The sequence below is a fragment of the Bombus bifarius genome, unplaced genomic scaffold (genome assembly GCF_011952205.1).
Source record: "Bombus bifarius isolate JDL3187 unplaced genomic scaffold, Bbif_JDL3187 scf7180000008047, whole genome shotgun sequence".
Lineage (NCBI taxonomy): Eukaryota > Metazoa > Arthropoda > Insecta > Hymenoptera > Apidae > Bombus > Bombus bifarius.
The window spans coordinates 2,062,201-2,076,851 of NW_022884413.1; the positions used below are offsets into that span (position 1 = coordinate 2,062,201).

General features: G+C 41.3%; 1 protein-coding gene across 4 annotated transcripts in view; it reads right to left on the reverse strand.

Annotated features, from left to right (window-relative positions):
• Positions 1-14,651, reverse strand: part of LOC117207964 (kinesin-related protein 4-like) — a 63,392-nt gene that overhangs the window by 38,420 nt on the left and 10,321 nt on the right. For all 4 annotated transcript variants that reach the window (XM_033448708.1, XM_033448710.1, XM_033448707.1 and 1 more), the window contains one exon: positions 12,867-13,031. In XM_033448708.1, the coding sequence (XP_033304599.1) occupies positions 12,867-13,031 (165 nt within the window). The remainder of the gene's footprint in view (positions 1-12,866; positions 13,032-14,651) is intronic.

The window sequence follows — 14,651 nt, forward strand, 5'->3', positions numbered from 1 at the left end:
TGGTTCGCCTGTAATACAAACGACGAGAATTTCACTCGTATTCGTCTGGCAACGTACGGCAAGAAGAAGAAATATCATTAAGAACAATCGCGAAGCACGACCACTTTCACCTGTCCCCTGAAGCTCCAAACCGAAGCCGAGTTGGGTTTAATCTTCGAAGAAACGATTTAACGATACCTGGAACGTATCTCCGGTTGAGTTCGCTTCACCAACAGATCGGTAGGAAAACGCATGTAGGGTCAATGACCCGGCACTTCCTCGATGAGAAATGCCTGTCAGCTGTTAAAATCGTTCAAACGGTGAACGAAATGGTCAAGGGGGAATCCGTGTCTGTACCGGCGCCTGTATTTTCGGCACCAAAAAGGTACAAGGAAGTTGTACTCTGCTAACCGTCGATGCTACGAGTCGTTCGTTGCCCAAACGTCGCCGAAACGAGCTTTTCAAATTTATGTTCGCACTCGGCAACAGAAAGAATCTCGTTTCGATGTCGGAGACTACTGTTGGAAGAGCGCGTTTCGTTAATTTTACTCGTAAAACTAGTACAATTGCATGAAAGTTCTTAATGCAATTACGAACGAAAGACAAGCGAACTGGCCAAAGTACGAGTGGACGATACAGATCGGGTACATAGTTAGGAAGAAAACACAGCCTGTTTAAAGGTCTATTCGCAGAAGAATTTTGTGGTTCCACGTTGTCTTTATCCACGGGAGATTCTACCAACAGAAGCATCGCGAACGTAGCGAACGGTATCTCTAGGAACCGCGTCTCGTTCGTTTTTCACGAGCAAAAATGAAATTCATCCGGCAAGCGATGCAAGGAATGTCACCGTGAGTCAGATGCGAGCGTGTATACGTGTTCGCATGGCCGCTAAAATTGGAACTGGCTGGCGTCATAAACGCAAAAAGCTACGTGGAAACGCGCTTTTCTATATACCACGTTTCCAGTCTGTTCCCCGATTTTCTTTCCATTCGTTCGTAAATCGATACAACACCGCTGTAACATTAATAAGAATCTTTGCACTTTGAAAGAATAATTCAAATTGTAGCATACACAAATATACTAAGACGCGAAAAGTTAACGAAATTATAGTATACAGGGTGGTTGGTAACTGGTGGTACAAGCGGAAAGGGGGTGATTCTACGCGAAAAAAGAAGTCGAAAATATAGAATAACAATTTTTCGTTCGAGGCTTTGTTTTCGAGAAAATCGACTTTGAATTTTCGCTCGGTACGCGTCCACTTTATCGCGTCTCGTTATAACGGACCTCACCGTAGATCGTTGTCTCGATGGAAAAATTAAAAAAAAAAAAAAAAATTTGTATTCTATATTTTCGACTTCCTTTTTCGCGTAGAATCACCTCCTTTCCGCTTGTACCGCCACTTACCAACCACCCTGTATATATTATACTCTATTATATGGCTTTGCCCCGGATGTACGAAGCGAAAACGTCGTATGAGAGTAGCAGAGCGAATTTTGCGAATTTTGCGAATTTCCAGTTTATGTTCGATCCCGTGTCGTTTCGTTTCATCTTGTGACGTTTCTGCCCTTTTTTAATCGTTTTATAGGCTGCCCCAATTGCGCGGGGCACGTCACGCGTCGATATGAGACGAGCAACGAACGAACGTAATCGGTCGGCAAATGAAAACAGTGACCCAAAATCGAGACAGGTTTCTCCAATCGAACAGCATTTTCATCGTTGACAATTTCCTGAGTCACCTTGCACCGGTGGAAAATTACAAAGGAAACACGCCGCTGCGCTGGTCCAATTAGAAACGGAGAGGATATTGCGAGACCGCTTTCGTTTCCACGCTGCACCAAGCCACGCCATCGTTTCGTAGCAAATACTTAACGGTATCGGCGAATAAAGGAAACGAACGCGAAGCGTTTTGTCCGTAAGCATATCCTGATACACGTAATCGCGAATATATAATTCACTTTAGCGAAAAAAATGATACGAGTGCATGTTTTCCATAAACGAGATACCCATAGACACGAAAAATAATGTATATGTGTGTGCATGTGTGAAATAACCTTATTTACCTACGAAGAATATAAACAAAAACTCTGACGTTACGAGTTGAATATCCAGTTAGCTATATGTGTGGCACGATAATTACAAATTTACTCCGGAGTCGGTGCAGAATCGAATGACTAACGAGCAAAGAGTAATTAACGAGGAAAAGGTAAAAATGCGAAGAATAAATTCCTCAGAGGCACGCAGTGGTTCGGCAAATCTTTTTCTCAACTTTTTCTAACGTGATATTTTCGTTCCCAAGTTCTCGAAAAGAAGAAAAAAGAAAGAAAGAAATTTCTATCGATATCCCTCTATCTTTTGACCGTCAACTTGCGCCACAAATTTTCTTAACCTTAACGTTCGATATATTTGTACGTAAAGAGCAACGTTTCGTATTTATCGTAAATGACCCTAGATCGCTATCGCAGGGCGTAAAAAAAACACGAAAACAAATTATACGAACAAAAGGATGTACGTTTAAAACTCGAACGATCAAGGTTGTACTGTCAAGGTCGCAGATTTCGGGGTCGTACAATTCCTTTTCACTTGGGAGCACAGCCAACTTGAGAAGTAACAGTCGTTGCTCGTTCGTCGCGAACGTTATTAGACGCGATCGAAGGATAATTTAGAAATACGTTCGTAACGTGTCGGTTCACGAGCATCGCAGTGGCTGTATCGCGGACGACGAAGCGAACAAAAAACACGGTAAATAATCGCTGCATCTTATCGAAATTAGATGGAAGCGATCGTAAAGTTGAAAACGGAGAAACGTAAATAAAAATAAACTGAGAGCTAAGAGCTAGGTGTTTTCCCAACACAATTCCATATATCGAAAATCCCATATATAAAAGTTATCGACTCGAGGAAGTGAGAAAAAGCACCGGATAAAAATACTTACAAGTATGTCGAAGGTAGAGGAGTGTTTGAAAAATAGAGAAGTTTGCATGAAAGTTTGGATAAAAGAAGAAGAAGAAGAAGAAGAAGAAGAAGAAGAAGAAGAAGCTGGAACTTGAGATTACGAAACCGTGAGACGGGGAACTTGGCACGAGCTCGCTATCTCAGACGCTTACATTCATCGATGACTCTCTGCAGGGATTCTCTGATCAGGATTAGTCTGGATTTTTTTCGGGGGCTGTTCGATCGTGGAAAGAAGCAAAGATAATCGAAATGGAAAGTAAGTGGGCGCGGTATTCGTGTTTTCCGGGGGTTATCGCGACGCTGCAGGATTAAATCGATTAAACCATTCTGAATCACGGCCGATGGATGAGCGGGAAAATAAAAAGCAGCGAGATGGACGAGGAGGAGACGAGGGGAAAGCGTCCTTCGGGTGATTCACCGGGTTTGCGGTTAGGTTACTTCAGTCTGTACGCTGGCAGACGAGTGCGGACAAGTGGTTCTCATAGCTGATGCGAGATCCAGCGATCTCCAGTGATCTTCCAACCTCGCGCCACTCGACATACCGTTTTTCCATTTTGTCCGACAATGGATATTTCGATTATCCTTTTCCTCGAAAATCAATCCCGTCGTATTTTCATCTTCCATGTTTACTTTTATTCTCGGCTATCCGACGTTAACCGTTAAGATATCGCATATTTCACTTAGTCGTTTGAACGAGTTGAACTTTCGTTGCCAAATAGAATTTTTGACCGCTCGCGACGAAGCACGCCTCGAGAAAGCACAACTCGAGAAAGCACGAGTCGAGCAAGCACGATACTCTCGGCCACACCCTCTTTCGAAATATCCGTCGTTGCTGTCGAAGATTCAAGTACGGCGCTCGAGCGAATTAAAAACTTTACGTAATAATGTACGTAATCGAGAGATTGGAAGAAAAGGCGGTACGAGTGTTCGAACGACGTTAAACGTACGTTCGGAACTTTAAAACGTTATTTCAACTGAACGTCGAAGCTGGAAAATTCGTAAGAAAACTTTCACCTGGTTTTTGGAAAAAAACGAATAACGATAACGACACCATCTATCCACGGTACCATGGTACTATAACCGCCTACCATAAACAAAACTGTACTTCTATTCGATTTCGTTCGATATGACCCGCTTAGTGGAACAAGAAGTTAACGATGATAAACGTACCGTACGAGTAATCGTTACGCATGGCACGTCGACGCTTTTATCGAGAAAACAGATCCGCCGTAGGTCTCGATTCTCGAAAGACTAGGCTCGAAACGAAGGAACGAGCCAGCACGGGTATTGCTGAAAATCAGTGATAAAAGGAGCAAGGAAGAAGCGTGTTGCGAATGGAAGACTCGACGAAGAGTCCTTTCAAGACGAAGAAACACTCGAGCCGTTTCGCTTCAGTAACCGCGGTCTTGGTTCAGCTCCTCCCGGATTCCTTTGTTTAATGCCTTATTGCGATATTTTAACACGGTTCCGCTGTTGCCATGCGGCTCCGCGCTTATCCTGCTCGTCGTGTGTCGCCACAGTCGACCAAGAATCATCGTAAGTAGCACTCCTATACCCGCTACAGTTATGCAATCGAGCCGTTTTTTCCCCGGGATTATCTCTCCTTTTTAGGAGAATCTTTCAGACCGATCCTTCGCGCGATACGAAAGAAGATTCGATGCTGGCTGTACGCCGTTTGAAAATTCGTCTCATCTTTCTCATTGTTTCTTTCTTTTTTTCTTCGATGTATACGCATCTGCTTCGTAACGTAAACTTACGTTAGCATTCAACGGATTTCATTCGTTTTTCAAACTTTCGACTACGGACGATATCTTAGGCGAAAGATTTCCGAAACAAACGCGTCACAGTGTTGAAAGTTTAAAATCCCTACTATCGACTTACTTCCACGGAGAGAAGATTTAATAACACTGTTAACAACGTAGGCGAGGCTGCTAGTAAACTCGAGGCGAACAAGAGGCTCCTCCAAGCAGCGTAAATAATAGTTTGCAAGAACCGCGGATATCCGGCGGATGCCGCATGCGTACATTTACTCCGGCCCATGTTGGACATTACACGCGGATCAACTACTTTTCCTACAGAGTTTCCGAATTCCTCTCTTATCGACCTTTTTTTCTTTCAAATTATACTTTAAACGTAACCGAAACGTAACTCGTTTCGGGATATCTACACTGTCTACGGTCCATGCGACAGCGTAGTAAACGCGACGATCTTAAGCGTGCTATTGTAAAAATCATAGAAAATTAAAGAAATCCGTCTGCTTCGTTTCTCTATCGTTTCCGCGAATCTAACGTTTATACGAACGAAGGAAAAATGCTAGAAACTAAGATCGCCAACATCCTACGGTATCATCCGTACACGAGAGCCGTAATAAAACCGAGGAAACCTATCGCGTACGATATAAGTGACACGGAGATGCGCGATCGATGATCCTTCGCATAGAACGGAATAGAACTTTACTATAAAACGTCGTTATAACGTAACTGTGAAAGTATATGGCGTATACGAGCAATGTAACGCGCGAATTCAACGAAATCCATAGAAAACGGCTGGCAGATTTCGTCGAGCGAGTCCTCCTCCGCTCAGACTCGCGTGGATGCTTTAATATCCGCGTAATGGAAACAAGAAAAACAGGATCCGAGTGACACCGACGTCTAAAGTGCAGCTGCAAGTGGATGAGCGTGCAGTGAATTCCGAGTGCGTCTAATTAAAAGTCATCTGCATATTTATGGAAGGGGAAGGGGAAACGGAGAGAAAGGGCTGGCGGTGGATCAACGTAGGGAAAGCGGGGAAGCAGAGAAGCCGCTGATGCCGCTGCGCTCTGCTTTTGCTACTGCTGCTTCTGTGGCTGCTGGTAAATTAAAAAATAAACGACGTAACAAAGAAGCGGAAGAAACGTAAGTCTGGTTAAAGTGGCCGTGTTTGCTACTTTTATATCTCGTTACCAGCCGGTCTTCTCTTTCCTCCGCGAATTTTTATTCCGCGACGGTCGCTCGTTTCAAAATACCAAAGCGATTACGCGCTGCTACCGATCTTTTGTAAAAACTCGACGAACGAAACTCGTTGATAAAACTTTTACGTCGTATAAAAATCCATGTTTTCTACAATTTCGCAAAGATATCTGGCTCGAAAAGTAAAAGGAAAGAACAGTCGGAAAGAATTTTCAGAAAGGTAACGACAAAAAGAGAGGAGAGCCAATCAACGCGGATAGAATCGAAAAGAGTCGTGTTAACGCGCCGTCTAAGTACCGCGCGGCGCAACAGCGATAATTGCACGGTTCGTGACCAACAAGTATGTTTTCACAGACGACTGTACCGGAGTCTCGCGGAGAAAAGAGATTTCCGGGCTCCTTTCGATGAACGGCCAACATTCTCATGGTGAGAAAATATGTTTCGCACGACGACGATCGTCTTTACGTTTCTCTTGCTTCTCTTCCATTCCATTTTTCGCAAACTCATCGCGTTTTCCAAAAATTTGTCTTCGTTTAACTTTAGGCAACCGGAGAAACAACGAACTACGTACATCGAACTACGAAATCTGTCTCACCCAAAAATCGATCGTTTTCTTATCCCATCGCGTTTCCGCGTAGGATCGTTTACAAATTTGTCGAACCAGCCTGTGCCCGTCTTCACGAACGGCCGTATAAAAATGAGAAACACTTGGAAATTCTTCGCAGGCTCTCGCTAAAAATATCGACGATTTCTTTATTTAATTCTGTATTTTTTCTACGTAGAGCGATACGAGACGCGAGCGACAAGCAACGAAACAGCCGTATAAACAATTAATTCGTGTCACGACTGCATAAGCGCATAATTGCATGCCCTTTGTATCGCCGTGGAATACAAAACGGGTAGGAACGTTGTCCGCAAACTGTCATCGATATTAATTGCGAAATCGACACATCGCTGGAAGAAAACTCGAGAATACTTATCCTCGGCGTTTTAAAAGTTTCCAAGTTATTGACCAAATATGGAAGCGAAGAAAGAACGATTTCCAAAGAATTTTACCACGATAAATTTCATTTGATTACGATCTTAAAACCTATTTTCACATCGAGTCGTAACGTTCTATCAAACAAACGAAAGGTCGAACGATTTGTACGTCCTCGTTTTGCCAATAACTTTACAACTACGTTGCCTACTATCGCTAAGAATAATTTTATCCGGATAATTTTGTATACGTATATCGCTAGAGAATAATTGAAAAAATTGTCCGCCTGTTCGATGTTCGGGTAGACAGAAACGCGTGTGCAGGTAATTACGGTGATTAAACGAGGGGAAAGCCCGACATCTCGGCGAAAACCGCTTGCATTTATTCGCGCAAGGAAATGACGTCAAAAGGAAGTGTTTCGATACAATCGTCCTACCTATTGCATCCGACCAAACGCCATAACGGTACTACAAAAATACGTTTTCGTTGCGATAGTGGTTGCACTCGCAGAAAACACAACGAAACGTTTCATTCTTACCACATACGTGTCTCCACGATTAAATCGAAAAACTAATTTCCGTAAGTATACGTTTAATCTCGATCGCTTCTACCACGCTTGAGACTTACCAACACGATTCACGATTCGTCGGCAACGATCTACGCTGATGATATATCCTCTTCCTTCTTTTCTGTCAGAGCACTAAAGATCACTGCGCGAGGAAACACTGAATTCGAGCATCGAACGAATCGGTCGTTCGAATCGGTTTTATTCGTCGAACAACTTCAACGGGGACGATTTCCAAAGCGAGCCACGAAATCGACGACTATCTAAAGAGCAAACTCTATCCCTCATCTAGGTGAAAACTTCTATCCCTCGACCTTGTTAACCGAGAACTCGTTGTCGACGTTGATAAACCGATAATTTATCGACTCGAAAGGATTTCGTTCGCGAGTTCCCTCGCGAATCGTGAGGATGCGACGAAAAAATCGCTGAAATGGCAAAATCGGTAGAAAGGCGAACAGTCAACCGCGTATTACCGGAAGGAAATATGCGTGACCGATAGGAAGGTGAGAATTGCCGGCGTGTCTTCTAGCAGACGACTTCGCAAACGAATGACGAACGAGCGAATGGTCGGAGGATCCGAAGGCATCGGCTCTTTTGCCGGAGGACGAAGGAAGAGGTAGTCGCTAAGCTACGGCGCAGGCTAGAGCCTCGGTAGTACAGGAAGACCGTGCCAAGTTGAAAAGCTTCTGGCAATTTTTTTTTAATTACTTTCTCTCTCCCTTTCTCTGTCCCTCTTTCTGTCTCTGTCATTAAATCCCGTGCCGATTAAATCGGAAATGATCTTCGTGAAATATATTTCACTTATTTTTCCTCTTTCGGCTATCTGTCAGTCGAATGGAAAAGAAACAGCGATAAATGATAGAATCATTTCGTAAGAACGGGAATTTAAGCGATCTCCTGAAACGAAAATGTTTATTTATATGGAATTTGACTATGCTCGAACGTTGCTCCCATTGCCGTATTATTTATAAATTTCATCAGCCACTTTACAACGCGATAAATTTTACATAACTTTACATAACTTTTCGTTTCTTCCTAACAGAAAGAAAAAATTAGGTAAGTGGGAAAGAGATACTACTTTCGTTCCACGTAAACGAGATATATTAAAGCTGCTCGATGTATACTGAATATATGCGTACGTATGTACGGCATTGAATTTAATAATATAATACTAGCATATTAACTATGCCGTGTTAATTTTAGAATCGCGTCGGAGTACATGAATCTAGTTGTCGGTATAAATTTTACAGTTTGGTAAGTAGGAGAACACCTGCAAATCCGACAATTTTTCCCTTCGCATCCGGAGTCTCTACCCTAAGAGAGAAAGCTTTACGTGCCACGGTACTCTTCCTGTTAGGATGCACTCAACGGCCATGTTGGTTCAGACATTTCCATCTTTTTCTCTCTCGGCCGTGCAAGCCGGCTTTCAATTTTATTTCATTCCTCGATCATACACCATGCTTCGTCCAGGGATGCTGCAATGCGGTTCTCCTACCTTGCGTCGATTGCACCAACCTTGCTTTTTCCCATCGACCGAATAGTCATAGGCCCGATCCATACGTTCCCGCGTTTTTCCTTCGTTACCCTAACTTGCTCGAACAAGAAGTCTGACGGATACTTTGATCGAATTTATCAGGACTTTTTCTATGGCTACGATCCTCCTCCCTCTCCCTCTCTCTCTCTCTTATATGTGTACAAAATGTATCATACGAAATTTTGGCGCAAAGATGAGACATCGACGTTATTTGGCTTTCTATTCGCAGCTGCGAATTTTACGTATCTCGGAAAATGCGACTCTTAGATATAATCGGTCTGAGACGCGACCAGCGATACTTTGCATTATACCGTTTTGATTTATCGTACCATTGTGAATTTATGCTAAACTGTAACATTTTTCAAGCATAAAACGATCGATCAAGCCAGTTTTTAACGACAGAAACTTTCACGCACGCGCCAAAGACTACGCTTTCGTTACCTAATTGATTAACGTGCATGCTGGCATACAACGCACCGCGATTTTATCCATCTAATGGATCTTAGAAAATGCGAAATAGCCAGAAGTAAGTGTTCCATGTCTGATCAAAATTCTCGTCCGTGATCGAGCGTCAGCTCGAGCGTAAGTAATTGCAACCAGTCAAAGCGCAACCGGTGTTTCATCTGCCAACGGACTCGACTTACGCGTAACACGTAGATATAATTGTCGAAGACGACTCGTTAACGGATTCACGGTCGATAATTCGACTATTAATCAGAATGTAAAAAAAAAGGGGGGGAAAAAAAAAAAGAAAAAGAAGCACTTTGCTAAGGTTGCTAAAGAGCTTGTTCGGAAACGGTAAAGTAAAGTGCGATGGATCGTACGAGACGACGGAATACCTTCCTAACTGGAATTTTCAACTAAATCGGTGACCCAAATGCGTTACACTTTCCTTACAAGTTGAAACACGTCGGTGGAACGCTGCTAAATATTCGAGGAAGGAAGCGACGAGCAACGATGTGTTCATATGCCACGTGCCCGCAACACGCCGCTGCAATTAGGCTTAGGAATCGCTATTGTGCCAGAGCTTGACCCTCTCGAATAGAATCTCGACAATGGGAATGCGAGCAATTTGCCGAGAGCGACTGGCCTAATTGCGGCACGATCACGGAATTGGGAAAACTCTGCCGATGAGATTCTCCAAATCGACGTCCAATTCCATTTCCCTTTGTTAGCAAAGTTGAACGAACGATCCTGCATTTTGTTCCGTTTAAATGGTCGTCGAGTCGCGTTGTCCTCGCGTAAAACGAATTTTACAGCCGATCGTTTAACAGAATAGACGGATAACGAGGAATTTGAAAGTTACCGGGTGACTTTATCGGTCGCGTCGTTGTTTCATCGTCGATTTTCCAGTATCGTTTCGCCGCTTGTCGGGACCACCGTGTTTTCTATTTGATATATTTTTCTCGAATGGAAGAATCGGACGTAAGATGCAACGTTGGTATTTAGCACGATCGACGATTTTAGGAGAAGAAGAAATTCCCACGAAGAATAAAAGCAGAGAAATTTTTTCTTCGGAAAGAAAGAACGTTCACGAAACAAGTGGCGAGCAATTTATACCGATCTCCGTCCCTGAAGCAACAAGAAGCAGAGCATGACAGCGCCATGAAGAAAGACTGGACACAGTTTGTTGGCAGCCGCTTATGAAGAATACGAATCATTACGAGATTCGTCCTTTTTTAGTGGGAAATTCTTTGCCAGGCGGTATTCACCTTACTTTCTCGTGCGATCAGATAATCATCTTTTGCCTATTCTTCCACCATTGTACAAATATCGAGGTCTCCGCGATTCCCCGGCCGAGACTATTTCAATCGTTATATAATATCTTTTATCGTTTGCTATGACAACGTTCCAATACGATAGTACGTAGTTTTTATATTTCTCGTTTCGAAGAAACGTACAGCGATCGACAGATACCTGTAACTCCGGTGTATCCGATACGATAGAATTTCTCTTAGACGATAAGAAAAAGAAAAAGTTACGATAAAGGAAAGAGTGGTGAAAAAAAAAAAGGAAAAAGTTCAATATTACGTTAATCGTGTGACGAAAGACCGCTTACGAATAGAAACTTCGTATCCTTCGTAAAAGTTACAGTTTCACATTTAGTCCGACCTGAATACTCGAGAATTTCAAGAAGAATTCATGCTTCTTAGAATAAGAAGTAAGAGTAACCGTCAAACCACGTTCCAATCTATAATTTATTTATACAGGGTGGTTGGTAACTGGCGGTACAAGCGGAAAGGGGTTGATTCTACGCGAAAAAAGAAGTCGAAAATATGGAATAAAATTTTGTTTTAAATTTTTCCATCGAGACAACGATCTACAGTGAGATCCGTTATAACGAGACGCGATAAAGAGCACGCGCACCGAGCGAAAATTCAAAGTCGATTTTCTCGAAAACAAAGCCTCGAACGAAAAATTTGTTCCGCTTGTACCGCCAGTTACCAATCACCCTGTATAACTTACAACGGATATTATTTTATCGAAATCGTCGACAATATTATGTTACCATTTAACAGGTAGCAGCAACTTCCCTCGTGAATACATCGATACGAAATATAAAATATGGTAAACGATAATCGTTAAAAAAGAGACAAAGATATAACGTATATCGATGCCTAAGAATCAGCGAATCTGTATTTCGCACAGTATTTTTTACGGTTTCGATTACTGGTCGAATCTAATCGAATTAATAAGGATTTAACGAGCCCCGATAATTTCGCACGCGTGTGTTCCATCACGACTTTATAATTACTCGCTTCGATCGCTCCATTCGTGATATAGAAATTTTCTCCGTGTCACGGCAACGGATCAACAAAATTAATGGCACATAACCAAGCACGCTGTACGCGAAAATTGAGGAATGCGCAATTTTCTCTTAATTTCTTCGAAACAGCCACTAACGAATCGAACGTGTCAAAATAACGGTAGAAAATTGTACTCCTTCCTATAGTACGTGTAGAAAAATAACACAACCTTTTTCCTTTGCTGTTTTCCTTATAAATCTCATAGCTGGAACTGTACTAATGAACACCCTGTATGCATTAATAACGAAGGCCAGCCAGACGTTCGTATGAATCATGCGATATTTAAAAACTCGAGAGAACGAAGGCTACCACTTTGTCCCTCCCAGAAATAAATGGAATTAACTGTTCGCAATACGAATCGTCGTTTACTCGACCGAAGCTAATTAACTTTCTAAACGCTGAGTAATTAAAAACCGACGAAATTATTTATTCGCGAATTTTTACCAAAGAAGATCGGTTCGCTTCTTTTGTCATTTTTTCTTGACTAACCATTCGCGCGTCACTAATGTCGGTATCACTCGCATCGAAAAGAACGGTAAACAATTACTACGTACGAATACCTTTTATAAATTAATCTCGTAACTGAGATGTAATCCGGGAGTCGTCCAAAGCCGAAAGGCACGGACTAAGATTAATAAAATAATAAAAATAAAAAATAATCTCCGAACTACCGAATTAAAAAAATTTGTTCGCAAACACTGAAATCAAAATAAAGCGCAAAATAAAGATTAACTATCGATAAATTTCAGATCTAGATGTTCGTAAGATCTTTATAAAAGTGATCGTTATACATATTTAATTATATTTAACATAACGAACATAACGAATAAATTCCAGTAAATCGATTAAAAAGCTAGAAATATTAAAAACGCGAATGTATTATTCAGGAACGTAATTATTTTTATGAGCGATTTTTCTTAAAAATACGCATAAAACAAATAGATCGACATTTACAAGGTACGCACGCACTTTGATTCCTATTCGAATCGACTATATCTCGTTAAAAGAAAATACACAGTCCGCAAACTAATTAACGATAATTCTATTTACACTCTATCGAATCTATATTATGCAACAAGCAAGCATGCAACTATGTACTCACTCGGATTTCGTTGTATTTCATGGTAGAGAATAGTCAATATCTCCGCCGGTTCCAAGTAATCTGTTAATCCATCGGAGGCGAGAATCAGAAAATCCTCGGTTCCGTCTAGAGGTACAGTCTTTATTTCTGGTTCGCCAGTTACAAACGGCTTGTATTGAACGTCACCTGGAACCACGCGAAAAGAAATATCGAATTATCGTAAAAACTTATTCGACGACATTTTTAATTATCGGTGTATACATTTTCTTAACTGTGTGTATTTCTGCAGAATTTGTCAAACGAAATGTATACGAATCTATTTTGGTGCTATCTAAAATCTTCCTATCTATTTAATTGTTAAACGTAAAGAATTTCATTCATAGATGTAGTAAACTGATGGGTGAACCTGAGTAAATTTATAATAACCGGAAGCGTCTGTATTATGGTGGTGCCATTATTTAAATTAGCCACGCCATTCATTAAATAGATAATTAAAGTTAATTACATATATACATGCTAGTTGAATACTGATATTCCCCACGCCTCAGCGTCGCATGTTTTTTAGATGTAAAAAGCATCGTTTACATGTATACGGATAACTGTAACGGTTCTCTTGAATTCCATAAAACTACACGTTACGGGGCATAAAATTCTCTCTCTTTCTCCCACTTTATCCTTTTACTTTGCTCGATCGCAATTGAAAAGTTTCTATGAAGAATCCGATCCATAGGTAGCCGGGTGTCGTTAATTATGCGAATGCTATCTCGTTTCATTTTAACAACGTCTTCGAAACTTCTCGATTAGGCTTCTTGCCTAACTTTTCAACTATATATCTAATAGCAACTTGAAAATACACAGAACGAAATTTCATGGTACGTATACTTGTAAAACAGTAAACAACGAAAGATCGTGTTTAAGTATAATCGTAATTCTATCGTATAGAATTTTTCTCACTCAACGCGCTGGAATAGAATTGAGAGGGTCGTATTTTATTTCTTTTCGTCGTTTCTGACGATTCGTCGTTTCGTCAATGACGAAATCTTACCAGCTACACCGATTCGCTGAGGCAGAGTTACAAGTTTCGAATAGAATATGCGATAGTGGCGATCCAAATAACTATAAAAATCGACTATTTCGAAGTATCAAAGTTTCTCTGCGACTATGTATACGAGAGGATTTTTTAATGTCATTTTCTGTCAAAAACGGGGTTCGTTTACGTTTTCTAACTCGAGCGACAATATGCTCTCAAACATAAACATACGAGTTCTAATCGCGTAACAAATTTTCATCTACGTCTCATATTTTCGTTATAATTACACATTTTTTTCGTCTAATAAAATAAAACCTTGTTAACCAAACTTTACAGGATCAAAGGTTCTACGAATTTCTATCGTAGATTCGAATCGTTAAAAAGCATCGTAACGATTATAAGATATAATTTCATGATAAGTATCAATTATCAAAATTTTACGACGTCGAAACGAAATTCTTCTAACGACAAACGTTCGAGACACGCGTCTCCTCGCGAAGCATAAATGGTTTAATGGGCTGTTAATTATTCCCGGCAGGCGATGTAGAAGCCACCCAGTAAAGAGTCCATTGCTCGAAGCATGATTGCACGTATTATTGTGTCAGCGGTCGAACGGAACCAACAGGATACCCAACACGCGTCCAGAATATTTTCTTTCCTTTTCTTCGCAATACCTAAGCCATAGTTGGCCAGCTGTTAGTACACGTTGATTCTCCCTACTTGGCTCCCTTACAAAACACGCGATTTTTATTCGATCAAATTAATATATAAAATTC